Source organism: Trematomus bernacchii, unplaced genomic scaffold (genome assembly GCF_902827165.1).
Source record: "Trematomus bernacchii unplaced genomic scaffold, fTreBer1.1, whole genome shotgun sequence".
Lineage (NCBI taxonomy): Eukaryota > Metazoa > Chordata > Actinopteri > Perciformes > Nototheniidae > Trematomus > Trematomus bernacchii.
Window position 1 is genome coordinate 7,131,136 of NW_022987720.1, and position 19,077 is coordinate 7,150,212.

The 19,077-nt window shown below is 38.0% G+C and overlaps 1 protein-coding gene across 1 annotated transcript in view; it reads right to left on the reverse strand.

Annotated features, from left to right (window-relative positions):
* Positions 1–460: 460 nt before the first annotated feature.
* rapgefl1 (Rap guanine nucleotide exchange factor (GEF)-like 1) overlaps positions 461–19,077 on the reverse strand; it is a 35,256-nt gene continuing 16,639 nt past the window's right edge. The window contains exons 4-16 of the mRNA XM_034143437.1: positions 16,671–16,857; positions 15,504–15,601; positions 13,675–13,787; positions 13,282–13,449; positions 12,196–12,293; positions 11,899–12,021; positions 10,263–10,441; positions 8,442–8,532; positions 7,823–7,873; positions 7,405–7,492; positions 4,785–4,849; positions 4,008–4,062; positions 461–3,614 (exon numbers count right to left, since the gene is read on the reverse strand). Coding sequence (XP_033999328.1) covers positions 3,490–3,614; positions 4,008–4,062; positions 4,785–4,849; positions 7,405–7,492; positions 7,823–7,873; positions 8,442–8,532; positions 10,263–10,441; positions 11,899–12,021; positions 12,196–12,293; positions 13,282–13,449; positions 13,675–13,787; positions 15,504–15,601; positions 16,671–16,857 — 1,441 coding nt within the window. The 3' untranslated portion in view covers positions 461–3,489. The remainder of the gene's footprint in view (positions 3,615–4,007; positions 4,063–4,784; positions 4,850–7,404; positions 7,493–7,822; positions 7,874–8,441; positions 8,533–10,262; positions 10,442–11,898; positions 12,022–12,195; positions 12,294–13,281; positions 13,450–13,674; positions 13,788–15,503; positions 15,602–16,670; positions 16,858–19,077) is intronic.

Below are 19,077 nucleotides of genomic sequence, written 5' to 3' on the forward strand. Positions count from 1 at the left end.
TTTGGATTAGGTAAACCGGGTAACTCAAACATATCCAGGTTATGTTGAACCGGCTTCGTCGTACAGGCCTCAGGTGGTGATCACAGCAGAAAAACAACAACTCTGTAGATTTCTATTATTATAGTAAATATGACTGATGTGTGATCAGCTGTAAAAACACAGAACCAATCGATCGCAACACAACTGGACTCAACTGAACTGAACTCTAATGAAAATCTAGCATAAAGAGTAAACAAAACCTCTCTGTGTCTCTGAGCCCTGAGGTTTGGCAAAAGTGCTTTGTTGCTGCGATAGGTTGACCAACAAGCTCCACTTCCTGTTATAGCCAACAGAACGAACCAATGGCAGGGCAGCTTTGATCGAGTCCTTCCTTACAGCCGATTGGTCATTAAAATGTGACAGCAGTTAGATCCCAAACGCTGAGAAAAAAAGGAAGAATAAAACAGTTTCTTCTGTCGACTCTTTCGTAAGTTTGTATTCATCTCCCTGGAGTAATTCTGTCCCGTAAACACAGCTGATTGGCTGCCTTGTGGTTATCAGTTCAATCCACCCGTTAGCATTTTCAGTCACTTTATTAAAGGACCATAGCTGTTTCTTTTCCCAAAGGAGGTCATGTTTTCAGTTTGTTTGTCTTATCCAAAATACCAGATGGATATACTGCATACAATACACTTAACCAAGTTGTGTCCAAATAATTTGGGAAATTAATTGACAAAATAACTACTTGAAGACTGATTTCGAAGTATGGTTTAGCCGCTCTGAGCAATAAGAAAAACGTGTCTCCTTTAAAGGGTCCGTGTTGTTGTTTGTTATAAGGTAATGAACACACCAAAGTCGGAAAAAAGACTTCCAAACTTGGGGAATAGGACCATCTTTAGGACAACTGAATGCACCATTGGCGCAGATCTATCAAGGGTGGTATTCTAGTTTAGCATGTTCTAGCTACTTTACCTAGAAAGTGTAATTCAATAGGTTTAGTTATTATTAATTAAAATGAAGTCCTTTCATTTGTTGATTAATTGTATCTTGTGGTGAACGTTGCCTATCGATTTCACTTAATTTCGCTGCGTCTACCAAGACAAAACCTAATTAGTTTTTTTTTTACTTTGTTGTTCTGCGAATGTGTCTATGTTTTCTAGATACGCACGCTAAATGTTTATCCTCTTAATAGCTTAAGAACACAGTTGTAGTAGTCTTATTCTGAGAAACAGATGGTCATTTGCCCTCTTTATTGGACAAAGTCTGTATATCTTTCTCTCGAATCTCATATTTTGACATATTTTGAATTTGAATTATTGACTGATATGTTTGACGCTAGCAATATATACTGATAAACCAGCCCTGCATGACAATTTTGTTAAAATAATAGCTGCTGCCGTCTCAAAGGAATTACACCATATTGGGTTAGGTTGGCACTTTGGCAGTGTGTACGTGATTTTTTGTCAAATGGTTCAAACATGTAGAAAAAAACAAACAGCGGTATGGTCCTTTAAAGCGAGTGCGACGTGAATGCTCCAACTGATTGGTTGTATCATCAAACACTGTAAAGTGACATTTCATGTGTGTCATCAAAGACCTGGAACAAAAAGCAGAAAAGAGCAAAGAGTTGACGTCTTCAGCATAACACTTAAGATCACGTTGGGTAGAAAACCAGCATCTACACACTCTCATCCAGCGAGGAAACATCCTGAACGTCCTCTGAGAAACGTCTCCGATCAAGGGATCCAAGTAAGTCTGAGAAATCACGGAGGAATCAAATAAAACAAACCCAGTTCCTGACAGCTCTGTGTGGGATATGGCAGCTGACAGGAACCACAGATCAGAGGTCAGCAATACCACAGATGTAGACCATGGATACAATCCATCGTAGCTGAGAGTTCAGTGCCAGATGCACAAGGTCCGTTGTGCCCTTTATTCAACATTAAAGAGTTTGTACATTTGATGGAAAAATATAGTCAGACCTGAAATCCAGTTTTTCGGAGCGCAGAAATCTTGCGCGTAAACTTGCGACGTTTGAAGTAGACTGATTCAATCAGCGATCAAACGGGTCTCTACGAAGGTTCAGAGGGACTAGAATGATTTCGTTTCTGTTTGTAACAGAAGAGATAAAGGCCCTATTCACACCTGGCCTTAGAAGGCGTCTCGCAGCTCTGATGAAGTTGTTCCCTGATTCGTCCTTGTTGAAGACTCATCAGAACGCTTTTACACTACGTAAGACATGTCAAACGACCCAATGGTTCTATTGATCCAATCTCCCAAAACACATTCAATCCAGGTGTAAACAGGTTCTTGGTGTCCTGCATCCTAAAATATCCTGAAGAACCAAACTTTCACAATTGCGCCATCTGTTGGATAAAGAATCGATCCGTCTGCATGATGCTCTTCAACATGGAGGTTTTTTTCTTTTCCTGTATGGATTATGGTTGTAAAAAAAAAAAAATTCCAACATGCTTCCCAACACGTTGGATCAACAAGTCATCTGTTTGAAGTGCAGCGTCTTGTTGATGTTGGGTGGATGGTGAAAATTACCCAATACAGCCGTCTTTGTGTAGATCCGAGATGCATCCTTCCAAAAGTACCATATTGACATGAATAAAAGACGATAAAAACTGCCAAAGGCTGCGGACATGTAGTACAAAAACACTACCCTATCTGCTCTTCCTTAACCTTGATTGGAAACGGACATAGCAAAAGAAGATATCCCTCTGCACCCACACTAGGTTAAGTATTCACGTCTCAGCGGATGTTAGTGATGAGCGTTGCTTTATGTGTTGCTGCTTCAAGGAACTGTGGAACGGCATTATCTTATTTCCTCTCCTAAAATATGGTCCTATGCTAAAAGAGATAAGAGAGCATTGAGGCAGCTTCCATTAGCACTCACAATTCCCCCAGATCTTATCATGGCTTCCATTAAGGTACTTGCGGGTCATTTCCAAAGATGTACAAAGAGAAGTGGATACAGCGCTGGAGGCGGGACACTGTGAAATGTGGTTCCTCCTGAGGACTTGGACGCTTAGCAAAAAGAAACCTTCCTCAGCCAAACTGACTCTGAAGTTGCAGCCGTAACACATTGAGACTTTTCCAAGACTTGTTCTGAAAAAGACTGTGTTGACTTTTCCGTTTGTAAAAGATAAAAACTCTCGCGTAGTTTGTCTTATTGTCTTATATTCGGGTCAAGCATCTTCAAATTCGAACTCTGACTGGATCACGAAATGAAAAAAATGTTTTGTGTATGGAGTTTTTGGTCCAGTTTGATAAACTGTCTTCATGTGGCTGATCAAGAACGAAGTCTTCATAAAATGTAATTTTTTGTGTTCCAGGTCGAAGAAGATGAAGAGAAGGATGTAGTGTGGTTCCAGTTTGAGTTTCCGTCTTTTCCTTATTTCTGACTCTGTCTACATCCGTTAGCTTTATTGTTTCCAGGCAGGAATTGCTGGAACAACAGCTTTCTCCTCCTCCTCTTATCTCCCTCCCGTCTTTTCCCCCCCTCTATGTGTCTTTGGGCTCCAGTTTGCAGGACATGTCGAACAGGAGGTTCTGGTTGTCGATCACCTGCAGCTGCCGGACGTACGCTTTTGTCTGCAGGTGGGAGGGGGACGTCTCTGTATCCATGGCTACCAGGTGACGCAGGAAGACACAGAGCACAGATACAGAAAAAAACACAGAAGTTAGAAACACTTAATGAATTATTTATGTTACAGCATGAACAAAGTCCAACACGTGTGCTTAGGAAGTTTACTTTACATTTGAAATAAAAGTATTTGAAGTCAAACCAACTCAACTTTTGGGTGAGATTTTTTGGAACCATTCCTTCTATTTTAATTGTCCTCCATTTTATTTTAACATTGCATTGTGGGAAAATAGTATCCATCAGCAAACACAAAAATCTACTTTCGCTCACAGAATTTTTTATAATTAATTTGATTTAATTTGATATCATATTTGTTATTAATTTGATTCTCTTTTGTTTAATAAATATCAGCTGTTTTACATAGAGAGTGAGTTACCTAGCTGGCTGCTCCGGTACCGCCTGATGATCCTCACCATCTCCGCCACTTTATGCTGCAGGAGAAGAGAAACAGAGAGATGGAAGAGGAGCAGAACCTTTCATTTCATTTCAAAACTGAGGTCTGACTTTACAAACTTAGACTCACTCAAAATAAAAAATAAAAATGAGGCGAATTCACAAATGTTCCAGTTTTTTTCCGATTTTGTGCAGATTAACATAGCACAACCTGTAATTACCACTACTACTTAAATACAAAATCTAAAAATGGATTGAAATATAAATATGTTCACTGTATCAGGGTCTATTATTGACAATTGAAAAGGATGGAAGACAAAATACATAAATGCAAAAAGAAGTAAAAACATTTAATTAGTATGAAGTCATTTAAATGACAAATGAATGCACATTTTATATTTAAAAAATGTAAAAATATTAAAAAGCAAATGATCAAGTTACCCTTTAATCATTTAATAAAGCCTACCTTTGTTGTAATATTATTCGGCAAATTTAGAGGAATATTGATTTATTCATTCATTTATTTTGTTTATAATAACGAATCAATTTGTTTCTGCAGCCCCACGGCTCACAGGCGTATCTTCATTGAACTGCGACAACAGGATAATATTTATATAAATGTACTATCAGACAAAGAGGAAGGCTCTTACTTTAAAATAAAAGCACAACACTGTACTTGCTTTAAAGGTTCAACAACATTCATATACGAATTTCTTCTCAATATTAATTTAAATAGTTATTTCAATTGAAATGAACTCACCATCTTCTCAAAGTTGACCAGTTCTCCGTGAAAGGATTTACAGCTCTCATGAAGAAACGTCAAGTCTGAGAAACAGGAAACAAAAAGCACTTAATGTATGAATCCAAGGTTAAGTGAAAACTAAAAACACCATCTAATTTCTGTTTATCGTAATTAAATCACTTTAGGGTTGTATTTTCTCAGATTCTGTCCTTGATTCAATTAATGACGAATGGAGTAAACTATCACAACATTGTTTTTTAATAAAATAATATTAAAGATGTTCAAGATATTTCTAATCCTTGTGTTTTTAATTCTTCCTTTGGAAAAAGTATTTCAGTTTTTCACAAAGGAACTGTATTCTTAATTCATTTAATATTTTTTTACATTGTAAAAATGTATTTTAATTTTCCATTAGGGAAAATATGATGATTGTGACATTTGGATATTTAAGATGTAAAAAAAAGCACTAAGATTTTTCAACTAAAAATATATTTATTTTTTCAAAAAAAAGACCTTAAGCCAATCATTGGCAGTGTTGATTCTTATTGGATTTGAATGAAATGTGCATCAAAATGTTATTAAAAAAATCAAATATGGAGGAAACAGATATTTATCAGTAGTGTCAGCAGGTGGAGATCAGATGTCGCCCTCTGGTGGTGGTTTGCTGTCAAAGCCCGGGGCACTTCTTTGTATACATATATCTTTTTTAAAAGAGCCATGAACGCAACAACATTTTGATCCCTCTCAAACACGCACACACATCTTCTTTCTCCTTTGAACCATTTTAATCATTTCCATCCTTTCCTCCTTTCTCTTTTTCTGGTAACCATGGAGACAACCACGGAGACAGGGAGCTTAAGGCACACACAGTAAGAGGCGTACAGCGTGTACAGTAATCCTATTTAAGGTCCTTTCAAAGTGAACGAGTAAAAGCTGAGGAAAGATATGTGCAAGTTCTTTCATGTATCTGTGTACGGGTGTGTTTGTGCATGTGCTCCTTGTGTGTGTGTCGGTGTGCGTCTGTGTGTTTAAATATATGTGTGTGTGTCTGTTGAATGAGTCGTAGTGAAAGAAGAGATGAAAAGAAAGTGGAGCAAAGAGGAGAAGCGACGATAAAGAGGAGTGTTTGAAGTGTGTGTGTGTGTGTGTGTGTGTGTGTGCGTGCGTGTGTGTGTGTGTGTGTGTGTGCGTGCGTGCGTGCGTGTGTGTAGCAGTTTAACGGTAACATTGGGCTGAAGACCTAATTAGCGAGGAGGAGTTTACATGCTAACGCGCTTCACATCTGCTCCACAGCTGGAGGACAAAACTAATTATAAATAAATAATATATATATAAATAATAATAATAAGTATTATTATTTATTATATAATGAACTGAGGAAACTCAGTTGTTGTTGTGTGAGAGCATACAGCAGTATTTATATAGAAGTTCAATTTTAAACTTAACTCTAATATAATGAGAGTTTTATTTACTAAATCTTTCATCCTTACACTAACTATGTTACTCACTAACTTATGTTACTCACTAACTTGTGTTACTCACTAACTTATGTTACTCACTAACTTATGTTACTCACTAAGTTACTCACTAACTTATGTTACTCACTAACTTGTGTTACTCACTAACTTGTGTTACTCACTAACTTGTGTTACTCACTAACTTGTGTTACTCACTAACTTGTGTTACTCACTAACTTGTGTTACTCACTAACTTGTGTTACTCACTAACTTGTGTTACTCACTAACTTGTGTTACTCACTAACTTATGTTACTCACTAACTTATGTTACTCACTAACTTATGTTACTCACTATGTTACTCACTAACTTATGTTACTCACTAACTTGTGTTACTCACTAACTTATGTTACTCACTAACTTATGTTACTCACTAAGTTACTCACTAACTTATGTTACTCACTAACTTGTGTTACTCACTAACTTGTGTTACTCACTAACTTGTGTTACTCACTAACTTGTGTTACTCACTAACTTGTGTTACTCACTAACTTGTGTTACTCACTAACTTGTGTTACTCACTAACTTGTGTTACTCACTAACTTATGTTACTCACTAACTTGTGTTACTCACTAACTTGTGTTACTCACTAACTTATAGTAATCAGAGAGATTTCAAGATTATAAAGATGTATTTTGTGTTTTCACTGTTTAGAGATATTTGAAGAAGATGTTTTAACTGTATTTTTGCGCTATATTTTCTAAATGTAAGCATTTACGTGATGTTTTGTACAATATTTCAATATCTCCAATTGTTTGTGTTTCCACTCAAAAGATGTGTGATGTTTTAAGTTTAATTTCCTCTTGAGATTTTTTGCAATATTTAAATTCTGAATTTTCTGTGTTTTGCACAAATATTTTTGCGATATCTTTACTGATTTTTATTGTTTAAACATCATTTTGTTCTATTTCCTGATATTCAAGCCATTTACAGTTAAAAGCTTTCCAAAATTAGATCATTTCTCGTGTTCCCACTTGAACTTCTTTGCAAAAACCCCGTTTTTAAAATGTTCACTCAAATGTCTTGACGGTATTGCAACACAACGTTCCTGTTCTGAGGCATTCCATTGGTTTAATACTAAATGCTGTCTAAATAAGCCCAGATGTCTTTAGTGCCGCCTCACCTTTGAGCAGCAGAGGAGTGAAGGGGATCAGAGGGGGTCTGAGGCTGGTGATCAGATCTCTGTAGGACTTGTGGTTCCTGGAGGGATCCTGTAATATCACAAGTGTTCAGGTACTTTACTGCAGTAGAATAACCCATACCCTTCGGGGGAAACACGCGGATACTAGTAGTTACATTTCTGGATTCAAAACATAAAATTAAGGTAATTGAATGTCAGAAAGTAAAGAGCTGGTAGAGAGGGGTAAAAACGTAGAATCTTGAGATTCAATTCGTAACGTCACGAATAAAGATACATACAGTATCTAGAAAAAATATTAATTGGAGAAAAATTCACTGAGAGTTTCATAACATGGTAACCCTTAGGCCCTTATAAATACCACTCTTTATTTATAAATATATATTATTATTTTTCTACTCACCGCTATGCTCTCAAACTGCTGAAACTGCTTCCTGAACTTCCCTGGCAGACCCTGAGAACACACACAAAAATCATGTTTAACAGGTATAAGTGGCGAAGTCCATAGGGACTTGGCTTGGCAACTGGAAGGTCACCAGTTCAAGTCCCGGCAAGACCAAGTGCTACCGAGGTGTCCCTGAGCAAGGCACCGTTCCCTACACCGCTCCCCGGGCGCCGTTCATAATGGCAGCCCACTACTCCTAACACTAGGATGGGTCAAATGCAGAGAAACCATGTCATTACATACTACCTGTACTGTAAATATATCATTACCTTTTTTTTGCACTTTTATTGTCATTACACAGTACAGGTACTATGTAATGACAATAAAAGTGCAAAAAAAAAAGGTAATGATATATTTAAGGATAGTTTAAAATATATCAAGGATAGTTTAAGGACTAAACTACAAGTCCAAATGGACAAAATAAACCTCGTCAGCAGTCTCTTATTTAAAAACATTTCAATCTTAAATATAACAGCAGCAGAACACCTGCACCCTTTGTTTTCTGTGTCAGTCGGTGTATAGTAGAAACACAGCAGGTGTGTGTGTCAGGTGTGTGTGTCAGGTGTGTGTGTCATACCTCCCAGGTGAGTCTCAGTCGGCTGACAGCTGGATTATCCAAGCCCAGAACGACAGCGAGGAACGACAGCAGGTCCTGCTGCTGCTTACAACTGACACACACACACACACACACACACACACACACACACACACACACACACACACACACACACACACACACACACACACACACACACACACACACACACACACACACACACACACACACACACACACACACACACACACACACACACACACACACACACACACACACACACACACACACACACACACACACACACACACACACACACACACACACACACACACACACACACAAGAAAATGACAAAAAATTAAAAATGTTGCAGTGTATCTGTTCTAAGCTGTAAAGTTTTAGGATAAGTAGTATTGTTCAGAAATGTGCAAAACAGTTGGCCAAAATTAATAGGAATAAAAAAATGTTTTTAAATATAAATATGTACAGTGGAAGAAATAAGTATTTGATCTCCTGCAGATACCCACTTACAAAGAAATGAACAATCTATAATTGTAATGGTTTATTTGAACAGTGAGAGTAAGAAGATCAAAAAGAAAATCCAGAAATTGACATTATATAAAAGATAGAAATTGATTTGCATTTAACTGTGGGAAATAAGTATTTGATCCCCTTGCAACCAACAAGTATTCTGGCTTCCACAGACCGGTTAAATAAGTCCTCTTCCTTTAAAAAAGTACTCATATCAACTTGTTACCTGTAAAAGACACCTGTCCACAGAATCAATCAATCAGATTCCAACCTCTCCACCATGGGCCAGACTAAAGAGCTGTCTAAGGACCTCAGGGACTAGACTGTAGACCTGCACCAGGCTGGGATCGGCTACAAGACCATCAGAAAGCAGCTCGGTGAGAAGGAGACAACTGTTGGTGCCATTATTCAGAAGAATAATGTGTGTGTTTCTAAATGGAAGTAACACAAAATGAGCATCAGTCGGCCTCGGTCTGGGGCTCCACACAGGATCTGGCCCCGTGGGGTATTGATGATGAGAAAGGTGAGCCAAGAACTACACGGAGGAACTTGTTAATGATATCTAAAGCTAGTTGAGTAGCACTTGAAATGTTTTGGCTCTATGAAACCTGATGTACTTATATGATTCTGTTTTCTTCTAGTTTGTATCTTCGTGGTCGAATGCACTTATTGTAAGTCGCTTTGGATAAAAGCGTCAGCTAAATGCAATGTAATGTAATGTCAAGGCAGCTGGGACCACAGTCACCAAGACAACTATTGGTTACATGCCAAGGCAACACAGGAGTGGCTAAAGAAGAAGCACATGTAGGTGAGGGAGGGGCCGAGCCAGTCTCCGGACCTTAATCCCATAGAAAGTCTGTGGAGGGAGCTGAAGCTTCCAGAAGCCAAGCATCAGCCTCAACCTTCAGGATTTGGAGAGGATCTTCAGAGAGGAGTGGACCAACATCCTGGTACTATCACAGGTTTTGAAAGGGGATCAAATACTTATTTCTCACAGTTTAATGCAAATCCATTTTTATCTTTTATATAATGTCAATTACTGGATTTACTCTCACTGTTTCTATAAACCTACCATTAGAATTACAGACTGTTCATTTATTTGTAAGTGGGCAAACTTACAAAATCCACAGGGGATCAAATACTTATCTCCTCCTCTGTATGTTATTTATTTATTCATGAAATGCTCTCACGTTGGTTCAGTGCTGTCATTAATAACAATGAAATGAATCAAAACAATAAAGAAAAGCACATAAATGCACCAAACTATTTGAATGGTATCAAACTATGTGTAAACGCGATGCTGACTCACAGCGCTGCGATCTTGATGAACTTGCGGAGCAGCTGGACCCTCTTGGGCAGCGACTGGCACTGCAGGATCTCTGTGGCCACCCAGTGCTGCACCTCGCTGCAGCGCTGCAGAACCAGCTCCAGGTTCAGGGGGCGCCAGCGAGACTGCTCCCCGTGAAACACATAACACACAAACTCCACCTGCAGGACACACCAACGAAGAAGAAGACAAATGGAGCTGTTAACGATGAATTTGCTAGAGAAACGTATGGACGCACAGAGAAACGTTAAGCCGCAAAATATTTACAGTTACGGAGTCGCAGAGAAATGAACGGTCTCAAAGAGAACCTTTCCAAGTCACAAAGTAACTTACAGAGTCCCAGAAAAGCTTACATTGTTATACAAATATTTACCGAGTAATAAACAAATTGACGACGTCGCAAAGAAATGTACGGCGTCACGGAGAATCAACAAAGAGTCAAGAAATAAATTACAGAGTATGGGAAGAACTTACGGAGTCCCAGAGAAATGTAAAAGTCACAAAGTAATGAATGGATTCATAGAGAAATGTATTGCAAAGTAATTCAAAGTCACAGATTTATTTTTGCCCTTACAAATAATTGTATGGAGTCAATAGACAAATAGAGTCATGTAATTAAAAACTTGAGTCACAGATAAATAGATAGATAGATAGATAGATAGTACTTTATTGATCCCAAATAAAGTACTATCTATCTATCTATCTAAATGTAAGGAGTGGGAAAGTAATGCACGGAGTCACAGTTTAACGAACGGAACCCCTAAGTCATTTATAGTCACAGTATGACTATGTATTAGCAAAGCAATTTACACAGTCACAGAGAAACTTCAAGAGTCGTAAGGTAATTTGCAGAATTAGTTTAAAGCACGAAGTTGCAGAGTCATGATTCGATTCGAGTCACAAAGTCATTCACAGGCTCAGAGAGAAATATATGGGGACACAGTTGTAATGTACAAGGTCGCAAAGTTATTTAGGGTAACCTAGCAATGTCCGGAGAAGAAAAAGAAACAGAATCTTATGGAGTTTTAGAGTCATATCCAGGCTCTCGGAGTAACGATCAAAGCCACATAGTAATGTATGGAACGCAACTTTAGTCTTGGAGTCACTCCAAAAGTATAAAGAATTCAAATTATTGAAGGTTTTGTGTGGATTTAAAAACTCTGCATGGATAAACTCTACTGTAACTGTTTTGTTTAGTAAGGAGAAGTGAAATCCACATGGTGGCGATAGAAACCATGTCACTAATCTCGAGCACGGCTCTGCAGATACAGCTCAATGAAAAGGAAAATGGAACAAACTGTTGACTAAAATGTGAACATTGAGTATGTAAGTCGCTTTGGATAAAAGCGTCTAACAAGTAACGTGTAATGTAATGTAATAAACATGTCTGTATAATGAAACTGAAATAAAAACTAATTTAAAGTTAAAACAAATTTTTTTAAATACCAATGATGTCAATGCAAATGATCCATTAACAACATTTGCCCCAAAACAGGACTTTTATGTACCTTTTTTGGCATTTTATTTTGGTACTTTAATTTGACATAAAAAAATAAGCTAATATAGTAAATCACTTTTATCTTAACAGCAATTTTTATTTAAAAACATACATACTGACCTCGTGCACGCAGCTGAAGAGCTCCCAGTCGAACACCACCAGCTGGTTGGAGACCTCCTCGGCTGACATGTCGTGGAGTTTGCTGTCCCCAGGCGTCCAGTGGATCTCCTCCGGGAGAGGGAGCTGAGGGGGCAGCAAAACACAACATACCTTTATCTTTAAAGTATTATCATTTACCACTGTGGATAACAAAAGTATTTAGACACAAAAGGTATTCAAAAAAACAAAAACTATTTACAACAAATGTAAGTGATAGCTGGTGGCTGTATTTGCTAAATAGACCAATGTGTTCCTCACCAGTGACTCGAGCTCGGAGGGTTCGCAGGTGAACAGGTGAGTGTTGACTCCCAGCGTGGTGAACACGGCCTCGTCACTGGGACGAAACACTGCCTTCTCTGAAACACACAACACACATCCCTCAGCATGGAAATATATACAGAAACAATTAAGAGAGCACTGCAAACATTTCCGTTACTGAGGTTTTACTACAAATAGTATGTGGGTAAGCTTATTATACACTTATTATTAATGAGAGTATCGTTGTCTTGGGAAATGCGTGTGATGAAATCGTTTTTTTCCAATGTTTTACCTGATAAATCGCCAGGTGAACTAGCTAGCATTAGCTGTTAGCAGCACAGTCCTGCTTAGCAAAATGACGTAGCTCACAGCTAACGTTAACAAAGGTTGTATTTCCTTACATTATGTCACATTGCAGCTCTATTCAGTAAGTGTAGTATTGGGCGTAGGTAATTAAAACAATATCATGATGTGTTCAAATGTTATCAGTTGTTAGAAATATTAGAAAGGGGTTTATGACTTCCTAACAAAAGCTAGTAAGCAAACCATAAAGAAGGAGTGTATGTTGAAGCAAAAATCATTATTGTTTTTTTACCAGGGTTTCCAATTGGTATTGATCATCATGGAATTTCACAGCAGTGTTTCCCCTAGGATGGAGTCATAGCAGCGGTGCTAAGGCACGCGGGCCCAGCAAAATGTGAGCGCGGAGCGCGTGGAATTATTTTGTGTGTGCGCGTGCGAAGTGCGCCCCGCCAATATGTTTCTATGTGTCGGCCAGCACAAGAAAGGCTCTTGAGGCCTAGTACATACAGTGGCAATGTCTCAAGATTTACAAAAATACACCTTTATTGAACATAGAGTAACACAAATACTACAAATATAATAATATATTATTATATATAATAGGTGGTATCGCTAGAGGGCGCCACTTATTATTATTTTTTTTTTTTTGCTGCGCCGCCGCTAGTTGTATATGAGAAGCACTGCAGAGGGATTGGTATCAACTTAATTTCCGGACATTCCTTCACCAGACACCAGAAACGTAATGTAACATCATATAAATGTTCAGAGTTTGCGCCTGCTGACCTCCAGCCGACGTCACGGCCACCAGGATGAGGTTTCCGGGCAGAACCGGCTGGTCTTCGCTGTACTGGAGCTTCTCTCGGACCAGAGCCAGAATCTCTCCGACCCGACAGGACAGGCGGCTCCTGATGGTGACGTAGGAATGATCCGGAGTGTACACCCTGCAGAAGACTGGACGCACAGATATAGAGATATTAGAGCGCCAACTAGTGACCTTTTATGTGTAGTGCGTCGTAACAGAACAGAAGCATGAGTGTGTGTGTGTGTGTGTGTGTGTGTGTGTGTGTGTGTGTGTGTGTGTGTGTGTGTGTGTGTGTGTGTGTGTGTGTGTGTGTGTGTGTGTGTGTGTATGTGTGTGTGTGTGTGTGTGTGTGTGTGTGTGTGTGTCGGTCGTACTCTCGTCGGAGCCCCTGAAGGCCTCTCTGGGCTGCAGACAGGCGTCGATGCGTCTGAAGTGTCTGAAGAGAGGACGGACCTGCTTCTTCCTGATCTCCTTCTCCTCATCAGACCTATATTACATATAATAAACACATTACATGATTGATGTGTAATAAATATGTGATAAATCTTTATTATAAACACATAATACATGATAAATACATATAATAAAAACATGATATATATATATCATAATAATTACTGCATGATAATTATTATAAATATACAACAAATAAACACACAGTGAATATAAAATAAATACAGGACAAAAAAAATCTATCAAAACTTGATTCATTTATAATAAAAATGTGATACATTGGATATTTTTTATTTGTTATGTTTTTAATACACATCATATCATGTTGGAGATTGTGTGTTTCATTGTGAGTGTATTAGTGTGTATAACTATAATTGTGTTTATTATGAGCGTGTTATGTTACGTGTATTTTTATAAGTGACCATTAATGTGTTAAGTGTTGTGAGCGTGTATTATTGCGTGTGGTTGTGAGTGTTTGTATGTATTACTGTGTGTATCTTTGTGAGTCTACCTGTGTGTATTTCTGTGTGTATTACTGTGGGTGTCAGTTTGTGTATTATTGTTGTTACTGGGAGTATTTTTCCGAGTGTCTATATGTGGTTTACTGTGTGTTTTGTCCTGTATGCGTATTGCGTATGACAATGGGCCGTTCTCATTTCATCAAATCCCCCTCCTCGACTCCTCGACTCCTCGGTCCTCCGGTAGTGACCCGGAAATGAATTTTAGCGCGCCATGTTGAAGGACATCTCATTTCTCTAAATGCACTTCGAGCACCGAGGAGGCTCTCTGGAGGAGCTATAACCGAGGATACACTGATGGGTCCTCCACGGTCCTCCACGGCTCGTTCGTGGATGCATTTCCGGGAACAGAGATGTTTCAAAGAGTCGTGACGCACGGCCGGACTTATCTCAGCCAATGACAGCTCTGCATGCATCCCCTGGATATTATTTTATTAACTGCTTTCATCGCGATGCGATGTTTACAGTGAGAACAGCTGTGAGGTCCGTGCAGAAAGCAGAGCAGTGTGTATAATATATATCACTCAGTATAACAGGCCTACTCTCTTTATTTGCTTTAGTTTAGTAGATATCTACAAACAAAGTCGATATTTTTCTAAAACCATTTAGTGCTTCACATAATAAAATACACAACGGCTGTAGCCTGATTATATGCTTTAGGAGCTGTAGGTGCGTGTGTGTAGTGTAGGTGTGTGTGGTACAGTGTGTGCGTAGATGCAGCGGACAGACAGGTCTCAGTTGGTTTGGTGTCCTCTGCTTACTTTTAATACTTGTAAATAAAACTTTTGGCCCGTAATTTATATATATATATATGTGTGTGTGTGTGTGTGTGTGTCCGCATCTGTAGCCTGTTATTGTCTCATTATACCGCACTGTGAATTGAAGTAAATATATAAGTGGTCATGAACACATCTGTCCATCAGACAGAGGGCTGCTGTGCCTCCTGTCATCATTAATGGACGTCTCTTTAAAATGACCGCTCAGAGGAGAGGAGTTCTCATTTCTCTAACCGCCTGCTGCTTCCCCTCCTCTCTCCTCGGTTCCCCTCCTCGGCTCCTCCGCTCGCATCTCCTGTGGGCGGGACTAAGTCACGAGGATAGGAGTCGAGGAGGGGAATTTGATGAAATGAGAACGGCCCTATGTGTATGACAGTGAGTGTGTTTCACTGTGAGTGTCGTCGTGTTGTTCTCTGTGTGTATGACTGTGTGTATGGTTTTGAGTGTGTGTCTTACGGGCAGTGTAATATCTCGGTCCATCTCTGCAGTTTGAGGACGTCCTCCACCAGCTCCGGATTCCGACTCAGCTCCTGAACCGCACACATGTATAGCTCCTATAATCACACACACACAAACACACATGCAGAAATGTCACATACTATATACCTTGAACAGTTTGTAATGTATTATGCAGCCGAAATGTTTCTCATGTAGGTTGAAAATCAAGTTACAATCTTATTGTCTCACGAAAAATGACCAATGGTAACGTCTTTATCCGTAAACATATTGTAAATATAGCATTAACTGGGCTTTCACCTCTGGTAAATAAGCAGGTAAATAGAGAAAAACATAGAGATGAAATACTAAGGAAACACTTTTACCATCCATAGTTTGGTACATACATAAGATATATTGTCCCAACTGATTCTTAAAACACAACTAATAAGTATTTAACAATAAATTACATCCATAATATAAATATGTGAAGGGTTTATTAGATTTACTTAAGAAACTAGGGAATGCTTTCTATGATTTTAACAAATAAAAAGAACTCAACTAAATATCAATAAATAACCATAAGTGTACTTGTTATACATTTTAATGCAGAAAAGCTGAATATTCTACCCTTAAATGACAAGAAACATATTTTTAAAAGTATATGTATATGTTATCATATGTAAATGTGAGTGTGTGTGTGTGTGTGTGTGTGTGTGTGTGTGTGTGTGTGTGTGTGTGTGTGTGTGTGTGTGTGTGTGTGTGTGAACGTCATGCAAACGCCACAGAACCAATGAACGAGCGTAAATAAAATGTATTTGAATAAATAAAACCTTAGTTAGCAGATCGGATTACACAGGTGTCGAAATAGTCGGTGGATTTTCCAGACTGTGAAGTCATAGGAAATTGATAAAAACATTAAAAAAATAAAATAAAATAAGGGAATATGAAAAATAATGAATAAATAAGAAAATAATTATAGAGATGTATTTAAAAAAATATATATTTTTATATATATCAAATAATTAAAAAAAAATGAGTATATATATTTATTGAGGAAAGAGAAAAGGAATAATTTAAGAAAAAATGAAATGAATATGGAATATAAAGTAGAATGAAACAATGGGTAAATCGATTTTTGGGAAATAAAAAGTTTAAAAGAATGAAGGAGATATAAGGAGGTCTGACCTTTGGGAAGCTGTTGTTGCGCTCCTCCTGCAGCAGCTCTCTGTAGGTGTCCAGATATCGGAAGGCGACGCTCAGCACCGCCTGCTTCCTCTCCGCTCTGTCCATCCCCCCCTCACCCTCTCCATCTTTCCTCTCCCCCTGCGCCTCCCTCCCTCCCCTCTGGCCCTGCTTCCCCTCCAGGTTGAATCTGAGGGAGTCAAGTTAAGGTGGAAACACGAGGGAGTGGAGGGTCATTTTACACAGGCTGTAAGTGAATAGGGAAACATTCAATAAAGGGTAAATGGCAGATCATTACAAAAGAAGTTTGAAAAGTAATAAATAATAATACATCAATTAATGAATTAAAACGACAGAGAAATGTCATATGTAAAATAAAATATATTTAAAATCCTGATATGGTAAACAAAAAAGAGCTAATTTTTAATTCTCAAGTAAAAGCTTACATTTAAATGTGTGATTGGAAAAGGAAAATAAAAACATGTGTAAAATGAAGGAGATATTAATAAATCAATAAAGTGAAGTAAAGATAAAAGTGTTTGCATGTAAATTGACTGTTTACAGCTGTTATTTGTGTACAATAATATTAAGATAAGGCTTCACAAATATTAGAAGTCTTAACTAATAGTATATTAGGATAAAGCTTATATTATTATCACTCTTTAAAACATAAGGATAAAGCTTACATTAATAGTATAATATTATTCATATAATTATTTAAAGAAAAATAATAATTCATTTTCTCCACAAAAGGGAGGCCCACAATGACGAGTTATATTATATAAAAACATTTGATGGATAAAAAATAAAAATAAATCATGTAATCAGATGCATTTATTATTATTTATATTAACATTTTAAAGGATTTGTTAGATGATTTTTTATTCATTTTAGGGTGAAAAAGCCATTAAATATGACGCCAGGCAAGCTGTGAATGTATACAAATAAACAGCCCTGCTAAATATTTAAATTTAGTTTCAATGTTTCAGCTTCAGAGACACCGCCATGATGACCCACATCACACACACACACACACACACACACACACACACACACACACACACACACACACCACACACACACACACACACACACAACACACACACACACACACACACACACACACCACACACACACACACACACACACAACACACACACACACACACACACACCCACACACACACACACAACACACACACACACACACCACACACACACACACACACACAACCCACACACACACACACACACACACACCACACACACACACACACACACACACACACACACACACACACACACACACACACCTCTAGTATTCTATTTGTCACAGAAACGAAAGACGTTTTTTCTGGTTTGTTTTTCTTTGGAAGAAATAATAACCCCAGCGAGTGTTTGTCTTGATCCATCCCTCCCACTCTTCTTCCTCCCACACACCTCTCTGCTCCACGTCCTGCACCCCCCCCCCCCCTCTCTGTGTGGTGGGTATGCAAGTGTCACTTCATCCTGCTTCATGACTCCTCTGTCCGCACTGAAGGCGCTCTTTAATTCACCGTTACAATATCTCCTTTCATTGTAACATCTCCACAGACCAGACTGTTTTAGATCAGCCTGTATTCACACCACTGGTGTAATGTAACTAAGCACATTTACTCAAGTACTGTACTTAGGTACAAAATGGAGGTACTTGTACTTTACCCAAACATTATGCTACTTCATACTTTTACTTTGCTACATTTTGGTGGCAAATGTTGTACTTTTTACTCCACTACGTTTATTTTTGATATTTAGTTACTAGTTACTTTGCAGATTTAGGTGGATACAAAATATAAATCGCACATTATCATATGTTATTATAAATTAAGCTAAACAGTAGTGTTTAAAGTTCAAATAAAACTCACATTTACCAAGTACAACACTGAATTAATGCACCAAAAATAAATAATAAAATAAAGTTATGGTGTTTGTGATGTGCCTTTCTGCATAACAAGTACTTTTGTTAATACTTTATACTTTTGCACTTTTACTTAAGAAACGTTTGAACTTTTACGTGTAACTGAGTATTTTTACACTGTAGTATTGCTACTTTTACTTATCTGAGTACTTCTTCCACCTCAAGTTTTAGTTGACTAAAGGCTCTCATCTTTATTTTAGTCAAAACAACTGTAACTATTCTAGTCTAAAGTAGGGATAGGTATGTCAAATACTTTTCGGTCAGTATAAACTTCCTTCATTTTCTTTCACTAATTCCAAAAGTAATGATTTAAAAAAATAAATAATTGTGTGTTGTACAAGGTTAAAACATGAATAATATAAACTTCTCAGACGTTTAGTCAAGTAAAAGTTAAAGGAAAAAGGAAATTACAAAATCTCTATCTCTCTATAAATTGGGGAAGTAATGATATTAT